Here is an 18,298-nt window from a genome sequence, read left to right as displayed (position 1 = left end):
ATTAAATAGCATTTACACTAGGACATGTTAGATGTTGTCCCTAAATACCTTAGGCTGCATGATGCTCCATGTGTTTGTCATTCTCCTTATTGCAGAGTGCTACAGCTATACCATAATGTAATTCCTGTCAATTTTAAGAAATATCTCAAATGGAAACAGTAGTGAATATTTATGACAGAATTTCAAATAAAATGCCAAAATACAGGATGCAAAATGTTGCTGAAAACTTGTTGCAACAATAGCTGACAAGCCTTCCCTACAAACTTTATGAGAATGAAAAATGAATATTGCAGTAACTGCTAAAGATAAAACTTGTTTAAATAGCATTTTAATATTACAAATATATGTAAAAAGCTTTTCACTGTTTTTTTAAGAGCATCAACTCATGGTCACTTAGAAGACAGAATATGAAGGACTTATCAACTGATGAAGATACATCATGGACTGAAATTAAGTGAAGTCTACACTGGGACATTGCAGAAAACGGTCCCATACACTATTGAAAAAAGCATGCAAGATGTAAATGGAAGAAACACATGAGATTAGCGAGAAAGAAGTAAGGGTAATGTGGCAAAGAGTCAAGAAAAAGACAGCCTGATATGTGAAAAAGATCATAAAGGATTGCTGGTGTTAAATAACAGCTTTCCATGAATGTAAAACTAAGAAGGGAGGCAATAATAACCTCATTCATAAGCATAGCAACTATCAGTATTTGGAAGGATAAAGATGAAAAAGGAAGAGAGAAATTCAATCTCTATTAGGATAGTAGGCAAAAATGTTCACTCAAAACAAAGATTACAGGGAAAAATCTCAAAGCAACTTTAAATTGATATAATGTGGAGGAAACAATGGTGTACTCCATAAATTTATTGACAAGAAATGTATGAACAATATTCAAAGCACATTATTATCTGTGCTCATATAGTAAGTATTCTAATCTTATTATGGCTGTCATTTTTCTCACTGCAGTTGCTAATGTGCATATGCCTACACTTCAACCCTTAAATCAGTCTTGCAATTCACCGTGTACTTTTTCTTTGACAAAGATTTGTGTTTTTTGAAGTCATCAAGCCCCAACAGTGATTTCTTTGCATTATTTTGCTGTCCTGATACAAATAGTAGTTTAAATTTGTTTGTCCAAGTCTTGGTTTTTTCCTTCTCTCTTATATACCATTTTACTACTTCTCTCTTATACATACCATGTCGTGATTCATGCCTATGTTCTGAACAGATATCCAATATATCTGGAATGAATACATGATGACAAACAATGAATTTTTTGTTATGGAATACATGGTGGTCAACAACAGAAATGTGGGATTTCATGAGCAGCTTACAAACAAAATATTTATTGCTTTAATTACTTCAAAATATAAAAATACAATCTATATAGCAGCATGCTGCAATGCTATAACAATTATTTAAGACACTTTTATAATTTCAATTGACTGCTGTACACATCTCAACCATTACAGAATTATTGAAGTTGTATGACACAACTGCCCAATTTTGGGCAAAAGATGGAAAAGTAAGAACTTACAACAAAGTATGTTATTCATACTTTCTGTCAGTAGTAGAAACATATTAGGTACAAATAAATAAATTTAAATATTCAATTGACTGTGCATTTACATATACTCAACTACGAAAATAAATTAAAAGCTACACAAAAAAAATAAAAATAATTCCTCAATGTGTAAACAGAATTAACATTATAATTTAAAAATCTATTCTGTTATTAGAATTTTTAAGTCCTCAAAGCAGTCTTAAATGAAGCATCAATTCATATGAGATTTTTGCCAACCACGGCTGCTGTAAAATTAAATGCAATAACAGAATGCAAAGAAATGAGGGTAACAAGAATAGTGTAGAACAAATAACATCCACACAAGAAACAGAAACATGCATTTGTGTACAAAGACTTCTGATGTTGGATGATTACACCAACTTCTGTACTTTTATCTGGAAGCACTTAATTTATTACAATTGGTTCCCAAAGTGAAGTAGAATGTGGCAACATGAAAAGCTTGTTACAAACTGCAAAGCTAACTGTGCCAGCACCAGCTACAAGGATTACTCTGCAGCTGACAGCTCCTCAATTTTATGTGCTTCTTCTGAGGGAGGCTGCTTCTCACCGTCCTCTGCAGGAAGCTGAGGGGCAGAATCAGACTCTTGCAGCTTACTCTTCACATTCTCCTTGTCTCCACTGTCATGCTGATCACCATGTACCACACTCTCTTCTACTGGTAGTGTAGAAGAAGATGATGGTGATAGCTGCTTTTTATCTTCATCTTCAGAGGAGGAGTCTGACCTAGATAAACGCTCAGACTCACTGTCTGTGGGACCCTCAGACGAATCGGCGGTATGAGGTGGAGGAAGTGAGGGGAGAGTTCCAGGGGCAGCGGGTGGACGGTCGATACCATCAATACGAGGCGGTGACAGGCGCACTTTGCGCGCTGGATTCATTGCATAACAGTAACAGCAGCGGAATGCAACAAACTCGAACTCCTCTTTGAGAGCCAAGCCATTGTGCGACTGGCACTGTTGACATATGAGTGCATATCGGTTGCTTGGGCCATCAGCTATAAGAAAATCAACTAGACGGTCAACAACCGATCGCTCACGAGGTGCTATTGGCCGGGGCAATGGCGGGCCAGGGGCAAGCCTACTCTGGCCAGTATAGCCACCGGGATAGCGACCACCCATTGGTGCAGGGAATATAGGTGCTGACTGCAGAAGAGTGGGAGAGCGACCCCTAGGAACAAGAGATGTCTTTGGTGGCTGGAAAAGTTCTCGTGACTGCTGCTGCTGTTGTTGTTGTTGTTGTTGTTGTTGCTGCTGCTGCCCCAGAGGACGGCGTCTGAGATCTGGCGCTGATGAAGATGGGGAGATATTATCAACCTTCTGGTTGGAGGCTGATGTCTTTGCAGGCAGTGGTGACACCACAGCCAGTTCCTTTTTTGGTGCAAATCTCTCTAAGATCTGTTTGGCAGTCTTATAAGTTTCTTTGTCCATCACTTCTTCAAGGATATCTTGCTTCTGTTTTTCCATTTGTGCCAACTTTGTCTCACTGTTCGTTATTTGTCGCTTGAAATACCACACGATTCCACGTCTCAGAAGTATCACAATCAATGGGAAGACAAGCAATGGTGTTATATAGAAGATTTGTTCACTGAGAGAAGCTGGGAAGAAAAAGAAATAGAACACTAATGCTGCAATAATATAGGTGCCAACTGAATACAGCACGAGACGACCGATAACGACGCGATGTGTCTGCTCTGTACTGGCACGTCGCTTTTCCATTTCCTTGATACGCCTGTCCAGATCCTCCAAAACTTCAATCGTTGTCCGCTTCTTGCGGAAACGACCCAGCACAATCCCCATAGTGGCTGTATGGTGCCTGTTTTGTCTCTCAGGAGTCAGCTGGTGATTGCAAGCATTCTCACCTGCAACAACGAAAAAGGGATATATGTTACTACACACACACACACACACACACACACACACACACACACACACACACACACACACACACACACAGAGAGAGAGAGAGAGAGAGAGAGAGAGAGAGAGAGAGAGAGAGAGAGAGAGAGAGAGAGAGAGATTAAAACACGTGTGTAGAGGAATTTTTCATTTAAACACTTAAATTCTCACTTCTTTTACAGATGGAGCATGAAAAAAAAGAAAATTCTTCTAGAAGATCTGCAAGTAAGTTACTGAGACTAGAAAAGGTGCATCCCATTTGTGGACACAAGTCAATATTACAGGCACATCCAGGATGACTCTGAACTCAGAGTTAAAGTGGGCCAAGATGGGTTGGGTTGTTTGGGGGAAGAGACCAAACAGTGAGGTCATCGGTCTTGGGGCCAAAAACTGATTAAAATGTCAAAAGATTCAGATCTTGTGTGATCTAACCACTAGTTAATAGAAAGATTGTTTGGGAACAGTTTAAGTATACTGACATCAGCAATCAGTAGAGTTTGATAAATTGATTTGAATGATGAAAGGTTCCAAAACATTACTCTGTATACAAAGCAGACACCAAAAGGGGGAAAGTGGAGTCACTGAGTGACATAAGACAGATGTATAACTGAGTGCACAGTAGTATTAATTTTGGCATGCCAATGTATCAGCCTTTTAGTCCATTACATTACCACCAATTTCAATTTATGAGAAAGAGTACTTTTACTGCTGTTTTAAGAAATATGCAATAACCTGTCTGTTGAGGTACACTGCATTTGTTTTTTCTTTTACATTGTACCTGATACTGTATAGTACAATACTGATTTTATACAGTCATACTGTATAAATGTTTTCTAGATGTGAAGATGGTAACATTGATTTCAAAAACTGGTTATCGAGTATAACAATATTTATTATTGATCTTGACAATAAGTCAATCTTTTCTAATGTGCCATCACAGATCACTCTTTGCAGCTCAAAATGAGTAAACTAAAGGGGAATGAGCTTTAAGTACATGCAGTTATGAGTTTTTGATCACCAGTGTGTTGTTCATATTGAATTTTTATCCTTCGATAGTAAATCTACAAGGCTGCTCACATGGGACAAAGTATTGTAAGGAGTCATTTGTAACAAGTCCTTGGAATAATCACGTTATTCCTTTCTGATGCACCGCTCAGGGTAATGTAGTGTTTTCTATAAATCTGAAATCCGTTGCCTCAACCGTTAAATTTGAGAAATTATAAGCATACAATGTAAATGTGAAGACATATTATCTCAGTCCAGACTTAGCCAAGCATTGCAGTCCCGGTAGTTTTTGGTAATTGCTGGAAACACTAATTAGATATCGCAACATCTATTGTCTTTTTACTAATGCTGCTGGTCTAGTATCCAACCCACATCTGGGTTAAGATGTGTATTTACAGAACTTTTATATTCACATTTTATGTTATAGTCACTGGTAGTTACTCTTAACAGTGACCAATTATATTAGAAGCAAATGTTTAATTAACCATTTTTATGTCAGAATTTTCTATCCCAGTCCTATTATGGTACACAATTTAGCATGTATAGGTTAAGTTTCTGTATGGTTTCTTATAAAAGGATTCCTCAGTCATTGGTTATCCAACTGTACCACATTGTATATTTAGCACTTTTAGTATTTGCACCTTTGATCATGGTAAGGTTTTACTTTTTGACCAGTATAAACCATTCTCAAACTATCTGTGAAGGAGAAATAGAATGGCAGAACTGCAATTAAATATTCATTAATTAGCACAAATCCACACGAGTTTTACATCAGTCGTGGCCACATGCATACAAGATCTAGGCCATAATACAAGATCATTTTGACAAATGGGCCCTGAGAGGATAAATAGCAAATAAGGTCATATGGACTTACAGCCAGAAAGATATTGCAAGTTAAAAAATGTTGACAGTGAGGGTTCTAAAGACAGAAAGCACACATGAGAAAACACCAATCAAGTGGGAATGTTCTGTCTGTACTAATGTTTCAGTGGTATGGTGGCAATGAACCATCAGCACAAGTTTGGCTTCAATGCATGGGCAAGGATTATTGGCAACCACTTCAACAGCCCAACAATCCTTCCACAATGCCTCACAGGTGAGGTATAACTGCACTTCCTCTGGCTGACCTGCCTCCCCTGCTGAAAGATGTGCCTCGAGTGGTATAAAGGGTACGGTGACTACTATACGATTGTGCTACAGCTCACTTCCGACATTTCTGTGCAGAGGCATCTCGACAGCATCTACAACAACCACATGCTGAGGATGAACTAGTGCTGAAGGTTCACTGCTACTTTACCACTAAAACATCAAAAACATCAGTACAGACAGAATATTCCCACTTGCCTAGTAGGTTTTCATATATGCTTTCAACTACTGAAACCTGCACTGTCAAAGATCTTTTGTCTCCACCTTCAAGTGGGTGTACCTCCTTGGGAACACATTTCCAGCCCTATGTCCACTGTATCCGTTTTGCGTCTTATTCTCAAATGTTTGTTGACAAGCTTGCAACTAAATAACTTTAAATAATTATCTTTTCTATTAGTACTAAAACATGTAAAATACTATTTACTGCAAGAGTAAATGGAAGCTTCAGCTGCTGAGTCTTGCGAAGATTTTGTAGTCACTCTTGATCAACAGTGAAACACATAGAAACCAATGACTGTTAGTGAATTTGTGGGAAGATGAGGTACAAATGGCATACGTTTTCATTATTTACATGTTTCTTGCATGGCAGAAGAAGCAAATGGGCAACTTGCTGCAACCAAGTACAAAGCAAATGGAGCTGCACAGCACTGTTTCCTCCGAGATTATAATTGCAAAATGGTTTAAACAATAATGTCGAATGGCTAGGTTCAGATGCCTGGTACAAGAAAAGGGTTTACTTAAATCCAGGTGACTGTTCTCTTAACTTTAATTCTGACAGTTCCTAAGATTATTTCTTGTTCGTGTATTTAGGACTCTCAAAGGTGAGTTTATGCACACCCTTCAAATAGTTAAGAGACAAATGTACTTAAAATATGTAAAATTCGAAAATGAATATGACACATTCTTACTTAAACTCTTACATTTACACACAATCGATCAGTCACATCAATTGTTCACAATGTAAAACTGACTACATTGATTTTATTCCAATATCTGCTGAAAATAAATAGATTTTGATAAAAAAGGGTATTAAACATATTCAGGAGCTAGATACCTAGGCAAAACACAAAATTTCCTCACCCATAACAGCAACAAACTTCAAAATATTATCACATTCATGAGCTATACAGTATGTCTAGGAGTAAAATAACATCTCTCCTTTCTTACAAACATAAAATTCAATGTTTTAAACTATGGGGTACTGAAATATATATATTACAAGCACCAAATGCTGACAGATCCTTTCACTGGAAAAGGATCATTTTGAACAGCAGTGTCCAATCTAGAGGCATTGTAATAATACTTTATTAAGCTTCAGAAATTGGAAGATGCAACAACATGGCCATAAAGTTAGCTTCACCCAGACTTAGCTTCTGATCTACACTTACTGCTTCTCCTGCTACTCACAGGAAACCCTGTGCCTCATGAGCAAGGTTACTGCATGAAGGCGTCTTTACACTTTGCTGTAGCAGGTACTATGCTATTATCTATCTGCTGTGTGTGTTATTTCACTATCCCAAATTCCCACTAACCCTGGTAGCAAGCAGAAGCCCATCAGCTTCAGACGGAGTCTTCCCCGTTATTGTTCCTGGTTAAGATTGATTTTGCACGAGGTCTGTGACTGACTACTGCACATGTGCATTTCATTGTGTACTGTGTAATGGTTATGTTTTGAAGTGACATCTGGACAATGACATCTGTGGACTCCAAACAAAGCACTCTAGAAGCATGTTTGACATGCCTTATCTTTCAAAGTTTTGAACATAATTTTGAGATAATATGCCCTCAATATCTAGTAAGGCGTGGAATTGTCAGGAACTAAAAATAAGATAAAAAGTCTACGGCCATGTTACTGTAAAAAAGACTAACTCTCCAGCTATAAAAACAAAGGAGGAGCAGCTGCCAGCAAATTTATGAAAATTGTATGTGAAAACTGTGGATGCACATTCATCATTTGGTGAGTTAAAAGACCAATAACTGACGAGACTGACATCAGTGCAACAGAAAAAATATGCCATAACTGGAGCTCCTAAGCAGACTACTAGAAACTGTGATGAAGGAACTGAAGATACAAAAAAATTGCAAGTTTGGAAAACACAGCCTCCATCATGTTGTATTCTAGGGCCTATGACATTCTTGAATTTGTCTCGTTCAAGGATGATTATCTATAATCTTTGAGTGAAGTCACATCAGTATTTTTTTATAAAATAAATAAAAAACTAACTGGCTTCTACAGACGATTTTACAATATTTTCAGAAAATCTGACAAAATTAGTCACTCAAATTTTCTGGAAAAAACTGCAAACATTTATCAAATTCTTGATAAATATAAAAAATCCTCTCCAAAAATACATATAAATGCATAAAGGGAAAATACAGCAAGCTAGTAAATTTAAATATATTGAAGAAACTTTACAGCTGAATGAATCAGAAAAATCAGTTGTAGATGCAATGGGTTACAAATAGTACATGGCCAGGAAGAAAAAAAAAAATCAACAAGAAAAACATATCTATGGAACGAACAATGTTACAGTGGTAAGATCAGAACGTATATATGCACATGAATGCTTAATGATTAAGCATAAGCTGGACACAATAGAGGACTTCGAAAGACTGATTATTAGCAACATAATGTCTGCAATACAAACCCCAAATGTTTGGAGGATGAGAAGTAATTAGGAAATCTATGAAAGTAAAGAGAAAAGTATCAGAAGTAACGGCAATGCGAAGACTGATCTTATTTGCACAGATTACATTCTACGACTAAAAAACACACAACGCACCACAAAGGAATTATCTGAATGAGACAGGAATCAGTAGATCGTGATGTACATGTACGACAAACAAATTATTACAGTTTCAAAAAACTGGACGATCTGTTCAAGAGAAAGAACTTTACAAGCTGAGCAGGTCAGTAACACATTGGTTCACCTCTGGCCCTTATGCATGCAGTTATTCGGCAGACATGTTGGGTATCCTCCAGAGAGATATTGTGCCAAATTCTGTCCAACTGGCGCAGTAGAAACGCTCTTCACAAGTGGGCAGGCTTTACCTTTCTGAAATGTAAGCCCCAGGATAGCTTGACATAAATGGCAATAAAACGGAGTGTAGAATATCATCGAAATACCACTGTGTTGTAAGGATGACATGAATGACAACTACGGGGTCGTGCTATGAAATGAAATGGCACACCAGACCATCACTGCTGGCTTTCAGGCCTTACCCAGACTGAATGTGCCTGACATCACTGCAGACGGCCTTCTTGGTGTTTAGTGTGCCAAAGCTTACAATTTTGCATTTTTCCAAAACTCCATCATGGTGTGCCTCTTTTTTTTCTTTAAAAAAAGAAGAGTGTAAATGAGAACAGCTCAACTAAACAATTGCTCCCATATTACCGGAAAAATAAAGCAACAGCACCATGGATTGTAGAAATAAGAAAAGAAAATAACAGAAAGAAACCTTTTTAAGAACGAAATACTAAATTTAGATGGCTTTCACGGCAGAAGAAACAAGAAATTGGGAAAGATTTGGATAAAAGAAAGGAAAAGACAAAATGGGGAGAAGATGAGGGAATGCCTGCAAAGCAGGAAACAACAGTAAATAGAAGAAGAAATATAATCGTTACGTGATCCTAGTTTGGTCAACAGGAAGATAAAACCGTACAAATGACGTAACGAAAGCCAACCAACATTCGTATAACCATTAACAACATCTGTTAAGTATTTCCAGGTTCCTGGCATAATCACTGAAATTCTTTGTAAGGATATACGAAATAAATAACTCAAACTGGTATACAAGACGCCGTTTGACAAATAACGACATATTATTGTCAGCCTAATCGCTGCATAACGTGTAACATCTTGCCTAGAGAAGTCTGTTTCCAAAAACGAAAATCAAAATCCCGCTATGAACTATTCCTGAAATTTGGAAACAAAGCGTCGCCGTCACTTTGCATTTGACGCATTAGTACCTCTGTTCTTTAGATACTGTTGTACCTATAATGCCTTAGTGTTTTCTTTTTCTGTCGCATTTCATCACAATAAATGCAGCATAAAGTGCTGAGCAAAGAATTGGGAGTACAACAGGCTATTTTAACGATCAAGCAATGTATGGCCACGAGAACTCCCATGCGTGCAGCAGACTCTTTCCACTGATTTTTCTGCATGCAGTTCGTTCCCATGCGGCTGCCATCATGTGGACATTACTTAACGGCTGCGTTCACAGTGACACCGACAACGGTCGCCTGAAGTCGTCAGATAACATCAACGGACTGCTTGGTCACAGCGCGTCCGACTGACTCATCCGTCAGTTTCTGGCGGGATTAAGGAGGTTACAATCTGTTTTGTCACGGAGGTTAGAATCTATTCTAACTTTTATGTCTCGAAACAAACGTGCAAGTACTGTACTCTCTTTCCTCAGCTATTAGAATAACCAAACAAAGTTTTACGAATCTATGAGATGATGAAAGAAACGTTCTGTTACGTACTGGAGGTGATCGTGATGACATTGAAAAGCAGGATTACAAACATTCTGCACAATTTCAAATAAATTCATAAAAACAAATATACGCCAATTAACCTTCCATGGATGTCATTCAGCATACGCGAGAGAGGCAGACGAACAGTTTAGAAAAGATACATCACATTTGCAAACCATCTCATGAGAGAATAACCATTCTACTGGCATAGAAACACCAGTAAGCAGTAATAATAATTCGTAGACAGCTAATGCCAACCTACCAAAACCCTACTACAGTAACATTAAGCATGTAAATTGATATACGCCCCGTTTCTCACTTGAGCACACACTTTCTTGTGGCTATAATCTAGACCTATGATTTTCGACAGATTTTGTTCGTGTTGCATGTGATATGCTGCGTTAAGTACACGCACAGAAAATGCATACTGTAATACAAGGTAACATTCAGTTAGTTGTTATTAAATTTTTACATTCCTCGGAAGGTGTTATTTCAAATAAAGTAGCGGTCTGAGATATAGATTCCGAGGTATATCCTATTATGGTATTTCTCGTCCTCAGCATGTCACAAACTCCTTTCTTCTATAAGTATTGGATTCGGGAACGTCGGCAGACTCGACTGAAGAAAAACTGGTATGAATTCCATCGAGCATCGTCCGAAGTCTACATGCTCGTGCGTGACATCTGTTGCATAGTGACCGTGCACGCACTGGCGTTCTGCTTTGAAAAGATCAGCCGACTTCGGCGAAATCCGCCTATGTCGGCGCCACTGCGACCGCAGCCTAAGAGTAATACGGACGTAACTTATCAATAGGAACAACGATTCAACCTTTCGCGGATGTCTACTTTCTGCATCAAATGCTTTGTTATGATGAAAGGTATGCTATGAAGTTCGACGAACATACCTTGCTAAAGTCGCGTGGCTTTCCCTCCCACCTAATTTCCACCTGCTCGCGGTTTATTGACAATAGTAGTTTGTCAAATCTTCCATATACTGAAGCGACTTTACACCAATAACATTAAAAAATTCTCCGTTAACGAGGTTCTACGAGGTTAAGATGTCGGAGACCAAAAATAGTGGGTGCTGCAGTTGTATTAGCTACGGCTTGCAAGCAACAGTAAACAGTAAAAAAGAGAAAATGTGCACCAGAATGTTTTTTAAAAAAAGGAGGGAACTGGTCACATGTTAATTTACTGACAAATCAGAACCACGGACCGAAAATATTTTACCAAATTATTTCCCGATGAGTCAAACATCGTGAAGCAATCGCACCAATGCTAATAGGAGATAAAATAGAGATACGTTAATGAGGGAGGCTATCGGTGTCTACGAGAGATTCGGGGCAAGTCAGATTTTTGGTGACAGGCAGATCTTTCAATTGTTCGTGGTTTTGTTCTATAATATCAGCAAACGCAATTAGTAAAATTCTACGGAAACCTGTGATGCTTTCAAAGCTTCCTGAGAAGGATGTCCAGGTAATGAGTGTAAAACGTCTTTATTGCCGTACAAAACGTAGAAAAATTTGGTGAAACTAACATTTATTTCATTGACCTCTTAGTACTATAGGAGAAATTTCCCGAAGTCGAAGCAGTTTTTCCAAGCTGCTGTGTAGCTCACCAAGGAAATTTGAAAAATTTAATCCGAGATGTGATATGCGCAAAGGCGAACTGAAAACACGAACTGTGCACACCAACGCCATGTGGCTGGTTCGTGAAGCTCTCTCAACAACTAAATAGAGAATGTTTTCAAACCGTCAATACTTGACATCACACGTTCAGTATGTATGGACAATACTGAGAATATTTTCAGGGCCATCAATACCGCATGTCAATATTTCTAGTACTGACAGTACTTCAATATATTGGTTTGACAATATTACTGAACGCGTGAGAGACACCTTAAAGGTACGTAGGGCAAATAGTGGGCGTAGTGAGTGAGCGAGTCAGGTGCGGGGGCCGGCAGCGGTCACCGCCGTAACCGGCACGGCGAGTCACACACCGTGCCGCATACCGCGGAAGGCAGGCGCGGCCCTTGCGCTCGGCCGTCACGGTTACGGCTCCACCAGCAGTTAACCAGCCCTGCTCGCTGTGCTCTAACCAGCCGGGCATCCAGACGCTTAACGCTTTCTCAATAAACCCAACAACTCAGACGACAGTAACATGAGCACTCCCACAATCTGTGATTACGTATCTTCCTAGATCACGCGGAAGCGAACAACCGGACGATTCAGATTGAAGCGAAACTTCATGTTATCAGTCTTTCACTGTCAGTTAGGCAGATCGGACAGAAAACTGGTCACTCCGGACACATCAAAAGAAAACCGCGTCGCTTCTAGCTTTGAAAATGGCCTCAATTCAGAATTTGTTCAGGTATGCTGGAAAGCATTTGCAACGTTGCCCTAGTGCAGATTTAACGAAGGTGCGAGCATGTGAAATAGGTTCCCAGATACGTGAGCGGTTCGAAGACTTCTTAAATAATAGAACCCAATATGTTGTCCTCAACGGCGAGTGTTCGTCGGAGATGAGGGCATCGCCAGAAGTGCCCCAGGGACGTGTGATACGAACGCTATTATTTTCAATATACAGGAAAGATTTGGCGGACAGGTTGGGCAGCAATCTGCGGTTGTTTGCTGATGATGCTGCGATGTACACGGACGTATCGAAGTTGAGTGACTATAGGAGCATACAAGATGACAGACAAAATTTCTAGTTGGCGTGATGAAAGACAGTTAGCTCAAAACGCAAGTTAATGCGGATGAGTAGGAAAAACAAACTCGTAATGTTAGGATACAGCATTTGTAGCTCTCTCCTCGAAACTGTCGCGTCGTCTAAATATCAGCATCTAATATTGCAAAGCCATATAAATTGGAACGACCGCTTGAGAACTTGTTGAGTAAGCGAATGGCCGGCTTCGGATTATTGGGAGAATTTTGGAAAAGTATGGTTCACCTATAAAGGAGACGACATATAAGACGCTAGCGCCACCTGTTCTTCAGTACTGATGGGGTTTTGGGATCCAAACCAGGCCAGGTCAAAGGAAGATATTAAAGCAATTCAGAACTGGACTGCGAGATCTGTTACCGGTAGGTTCGAACACGACGCAAGTGTTACGGAGATGCTTCGTGAACTCAAATGGGAATTGGAGAAACATTACATAGAAATTTGGGAGAACCGGCATTTGAAGCTGACTGCCTGAACATTTCCGTTGACGCCAACATACATTTCGCATAAGTACCACTAAGACAAGACAAGAAATTAGGACTCATACGTAGGCATACAATCGTTTTTCCCTTAGTCTATTTGCGAGAGAAAAATCAAGGTACAAGGTACCCTCCGCCACCCACCGTGCGGTGGCTTGTGGCGTATGTACGTAGATGTACATGTCTTATCCAGATGAAGCCATACACTGATTACATCCTTTATAGCTGTCAAACTGCGGGGATGTAGAATCTCGTTTCACCAGCTTTTCCAAATAGTGCCACAAATTTTCTACAGTAATACGACTGGGTGTTTTACGGGAGCGGTCAAGGTGCGGCATGCCCTACAAAAATAGGAACATGTGAGTCATTTTGGATCATGCGAGTGTCCACTTCATATTCATCATGAAGATGTAAACGAAAGGGCAAGGGGTAATCGAGAATGTTGAAGTAAACATCCTGGTTCATGTAACCAATGAGTGGGCCAAAGTCATGGTACGGGAAACACTCCCAAAACATCGCAGAACCACCTCCGACTTTAACTACACGTTCTCATTTAAGAGTTCTTTTCACTGCATACTTGTCGGATGGTCTTTGTAGAGTTTAAATGGTTCAAATGGCTCTGAGCACTATGGGACTTAACTTCTGAGGTCATCAGTCCCCTAGAACTTAGAACTACTTAAACCTAACTAACCCAAGGACATCACACACACCCATGCCCGAGGCAGGATTCGAACCTGCGACCGCAGCGGTCGCGCGGTTCCAGACTGTAGCGCCTAGAACCGCTCGGCCACCTCGGCCGGCATGTAGAGTTTTGTCACTGGTTATATTCAAACGAAAATATCAATGGGGTGAAGAAACATACGTGTCCCACCGGTCTTACTGGATGGGACCAAATGTTTCATTGACTTCTCAGTAGGGGATGAAAGAATAGCCAGTAGTGCACACATTACTTTGGAAAAAGATGTAAACAATGTATATTAATATAAAGTTCATCGTGTTTATGTGTGATAAGGCGTAAATAATTTTTTGCACAAATTGTTTTGGTTCTTTCTTCAACCTTAGTTGTTGCGCATATTGTACACCGTCTCCTTGTATCTTCGATGGACAAATGGTCAGCTACATTGTTACCTCTGATGGGTTACCTCTTTCTCCCACATTGTTTTACATGAGTATTTTGTTTCCCATTCGCAAATATTTTTTCAGCGAATGGGACAAGAAACTGCAACAACCTTGCATTCTTTCTGGTGATTTCAGTTAACAGAATCTGTCACACAAGCCTTTAAAACCACTGCAATAGTTAAGAAAGAGGTGTAAACAGATGTTTTCCTCCTCACAAAAACCCAAGTCCTCCCACCCATGAGAACTTTTTCAAACTAAACATGTGTTAGGTTCTGAGAACCAGTGGGACGACAACCTGTGAGGTCTGGATTAACTTTTATCCCGTTGGCACGAACACTCTCCTCATGGGACACATGCTGATTTAACCCTTTCACTACAATCGCGCTTCAGAGGCCCGTCTGTGTTTTTTTATCTCCTCTGTTAGTAACTATACATTTTAATGAAATTTTAGAACTTTTCCTAATTAGTCTTGTTACTCATAATTTTGCAAAATAATTATAAAAAATACCTATTGCTTTGTGTTAAGGTTTTGGTTCACGTTTCCTCCCGCACGGGCCTCGCAAACTCGCGCGGTTAGATGCAATTTTTGAGCAAAAAGGTGTCCATCTGCTCAGGGTCTTTTAAGTCATTTTCTACTGTTGACTCGCGTTGTGATTCTTTCAGTGTTTAACGGTTCTCCTTGTTATAAACACATGTTTATTTTGGTGCATTATTTCATAACAGTTGTCTGGTCTACAAACTGAAAATGTTACGGAGGACACAGTTGATAAGATAAGGGAATTAATGGAGCAGTCACCTCGAAGTGAACTTGAGTTTTCCAATGATAATGAGGTAGACGTCGCTGAAAACTCAGAACATGACGACGATGAATACCTTTACGAAGAAGGAAACGAACAATTTAGTGCGAATTCTGTTAAGTGCGACTTTCTATTTTCTCGCAGTAGGAATGAAATATGGGCTCAGTCCCTCAGGGTGTAATTTCTGGTAGGCAGAACGAAAAGAATATATTAAAGGAAGACCAGGGGTCTACAATGTGTTCCATTAAGAACTGTGATAATGAGGAGTCTCGTTTTACGTTGTTCCTTCCGGTACACTTCATTGAGAAAGAGTGTATTTGGGCCAACAACGAAGGTCGAATGATTTACTAGGACTCCGTATATAGATTTGTATGAAATGAAAAGTTCCTTGGTGTTCTAATACTCACTGGTGCTTACAAGACAACAAATGAAGGTATCAGTCACCTGTGAAGTGATGAGAATGGCCGACCACTGTTCGATGAAATTATGTCTAGTAACCGCTTTTGAGGGTGCTTTGAAAATGTAGCAACCCGACGTAAACATATTGGCCAAGTGACAAAATGGAACCAATCTGATAAGTTTGAGATGCGGGAAACTACCCTGAGGAATATCCAGGTTGGTGCAGACTGCGGATGAACAGTTGGGCACATTTCCAGGCCTGCATTCACTGACAGTAGCAATTCCTGCCGGGTTTGGAAGAGATTGTCATTGACAAGGTGCAACACTCGCCTGCGTGTAGCACATCATTCCTCGTAGACAGACTTTGTTAACACATTAACTTCACTCGCTGTGTGTTCATGGGCACGTCCTAACATGACTGTTCCTTCCTGACCTCATGTCAGGTCTCCACGTCGACCCGTCTTACTGCGCTGGTTCCATACAACTGACTGCAAAGACACACACAGACACACACACACAGACACACACACACAGACACACACACACAGACACACACACACAGACACACACACACACAGACACACACACACACAGACACACACACACACAGACACACACACACACAGACACACACACACACAGACACACACAGACACAGACACACACAGACACACACACACACACACACACACACACACACACACACACACACACACACACACACACACACACACACACACACAGACACACACAGACACACACACAGACACACACAGACACACACACAGACACACACAGACACACACAGACACACACAGACACACACAGACACACACAGACACACACAGACACACACAGACACACACAGACACACACAGACACACACAGACACACACAGACACACACAGACACACACAGACACACACAGACACACACAGACACACACAGACACACACAGACACACACAGACACACACAGACACACACAGACACACACAGACACACACAGACACACACAGACACACACAGACACACACAGACACACACAGACACACACAGACACACACAGACACACACAGACACACACAGACACACACAGACACACACAGACACACACACACACACACAGACACACAGACACACACACACAGACACACACACACAGACACACACACACAGACACACACACACAGACACACACACACAGACAGACACACACACACACACACACACACACACACAGACAGACACACACAGACACACACAGACACACACATTCATTCATTCATTCATTCATTCATTCATTCATTCATTCAGGGTTCAAATGGCTCTAAGCACTATGGGACTTAACATCTGAGGTCATCAGTCCCCTAGACTTAGAACTACTTAAAGCTAACGAACCTAAGGACATCACACAAATCCTTGCCCGACGCAGGATTCGAACTTGCGACCGTAGCAGCAACGCAGTTCCGGACTGAACCGCCTAGAACCGCTCTGCCACAGCGGCCGGCACTTCATTCCATCACTTACGTCAGTGATGGAGGGCCGTATGACCGCCTGGTACCTGTTCAATAACGTCTACAGCACTCCAATCAGTGTGCTCCTTTAGGGGGAGTGACTAAGATTTTGTCCCGTGAACTTAATTTCGGGTTAGTGTACCTCGTTAGGTATAGTTACATACGCATGGTTACAGAAATAAAGAAACCACCGTTTCTGCAAAGCTTTATGTTTTGTAATGCTAGGTTCTGTCACATTAATATGACCATTTGTTAGAGCCTCAATAACCACCTTTCGCAGCACGAACAGCTGCGAGACGTAGAGGAAGAGAGTCAATGAAGTTGTGGAAGGCACCGATAGTGATGTGCAGCCACGTCGACTGCAGTGCCGTGTCCAGCTGCGCTGGGTTTCTCGGCTAAGGACCCAAGGCGCAAGCAGCCCGATCGAGGTGGTCCCTTAGATTCTCGATTGGGTTTAATCCGGTGAATCTGATGTCCAGGAGAGTACGGTAAATTCATCCTGGTGCTCTCGAACCGTGCATGCACAATGCGAGCCGTGTGACAGTTACACTCTCCTGATGGTAGATGCTGTCGTGCCGAGGAATAACGAACTCCATGTAGGGGTGGACATGGTCCCCAAGGATAGGTGCATACTTTGATCCACTGTGCCTTCCACAAAGAGATCATCCAGAGAACGCCAGGAAAACATTCCCCAACGATTGCTGCACGGTATTTGCTTCCAGACATTTCAAGTAGTGACGCCAACGGCTATCCGATGGAGCGTACATCTACATCATGCTCCGCAAGGCATCTATTAGTGTGTGGCGGAGGTTACTTTCGATACCACTATCTGATCCCGCCAACTTGTTCCACTCGCGAATAGTGCGTGGGAAGAATCATTGTCGGTAACACTCTGTATTGGCTCTACATAAGCCTCTTCTTTCGTGGATGAGTTACATTTCCTTAAGATTCTTCCGATGAATCTGAGTCTGGTGTCTTGCTTTTCTGCTTTTCCCACTATCTGTTTTATATGGTCATTCCTCTTGAGGTCGCTCTGTATAGTTACAGCTGTTTGTTATCAATAGTGTATCAGCATAATAGTGGGTTTCTTTTCCTATATATGCGCGCAAAAAGTTACGTTTATTTACGTTCAGGGTCAACTGCCAGAGTCTGCACCA

General features: G+C 40.7%; 1 protein-coding gene across 2 annotated transcripts in view; it reads right to left on the bottom strand.

Annotated features, from left to right (window-relative positions):
* Window positions 1-1,320: 1,320 nt before the first annotated feature.
* The window catches only part of LOC126334552 (endoplasmic reticulum junction formation protein lunapark-A), a 122,049-nt gene continuing 105,071 nt past the window's right edge, over window positions 1,321-18,298 (bottom strand). For both annotated transcript variants that reach the window (XM_049996925.1, XM_049996926.1), the window contains exon 2: window positions 1,321-3,446. In XM_049996925.1, coding sequence (XP_049852882.1) covers window positions 2,074-3,384 — 1,311 coding nt within the window. In that variant the 5' untranslated portion in view covers window positions 3,385-3,446 and the 3' untranslated portion in view covers window positions 1,321-2,073. The remainder of the gene's footprint in view (window positions 3,447-18,298) is intronic.

Source organism: Schistocerca gregaria, chromosome 2 (assembly GCF_023897955.1).
Source record: "Schistocerca gregaria isolate iqSchGreg1 chromosome 2, iqSchGreg1.2, whole genome shotgun sequence".
Lineage (NCBI taxonomy): Eukaryota > Metazoa > Arthropoda > Insecta > Orthoptera > Acrididae > Schistocerca > Schistocerca gregaria.
Note: the sequence above shows the minus strand (reverse complement) of the source record. Positions and strands in the feature narration are given on the sequence as shown.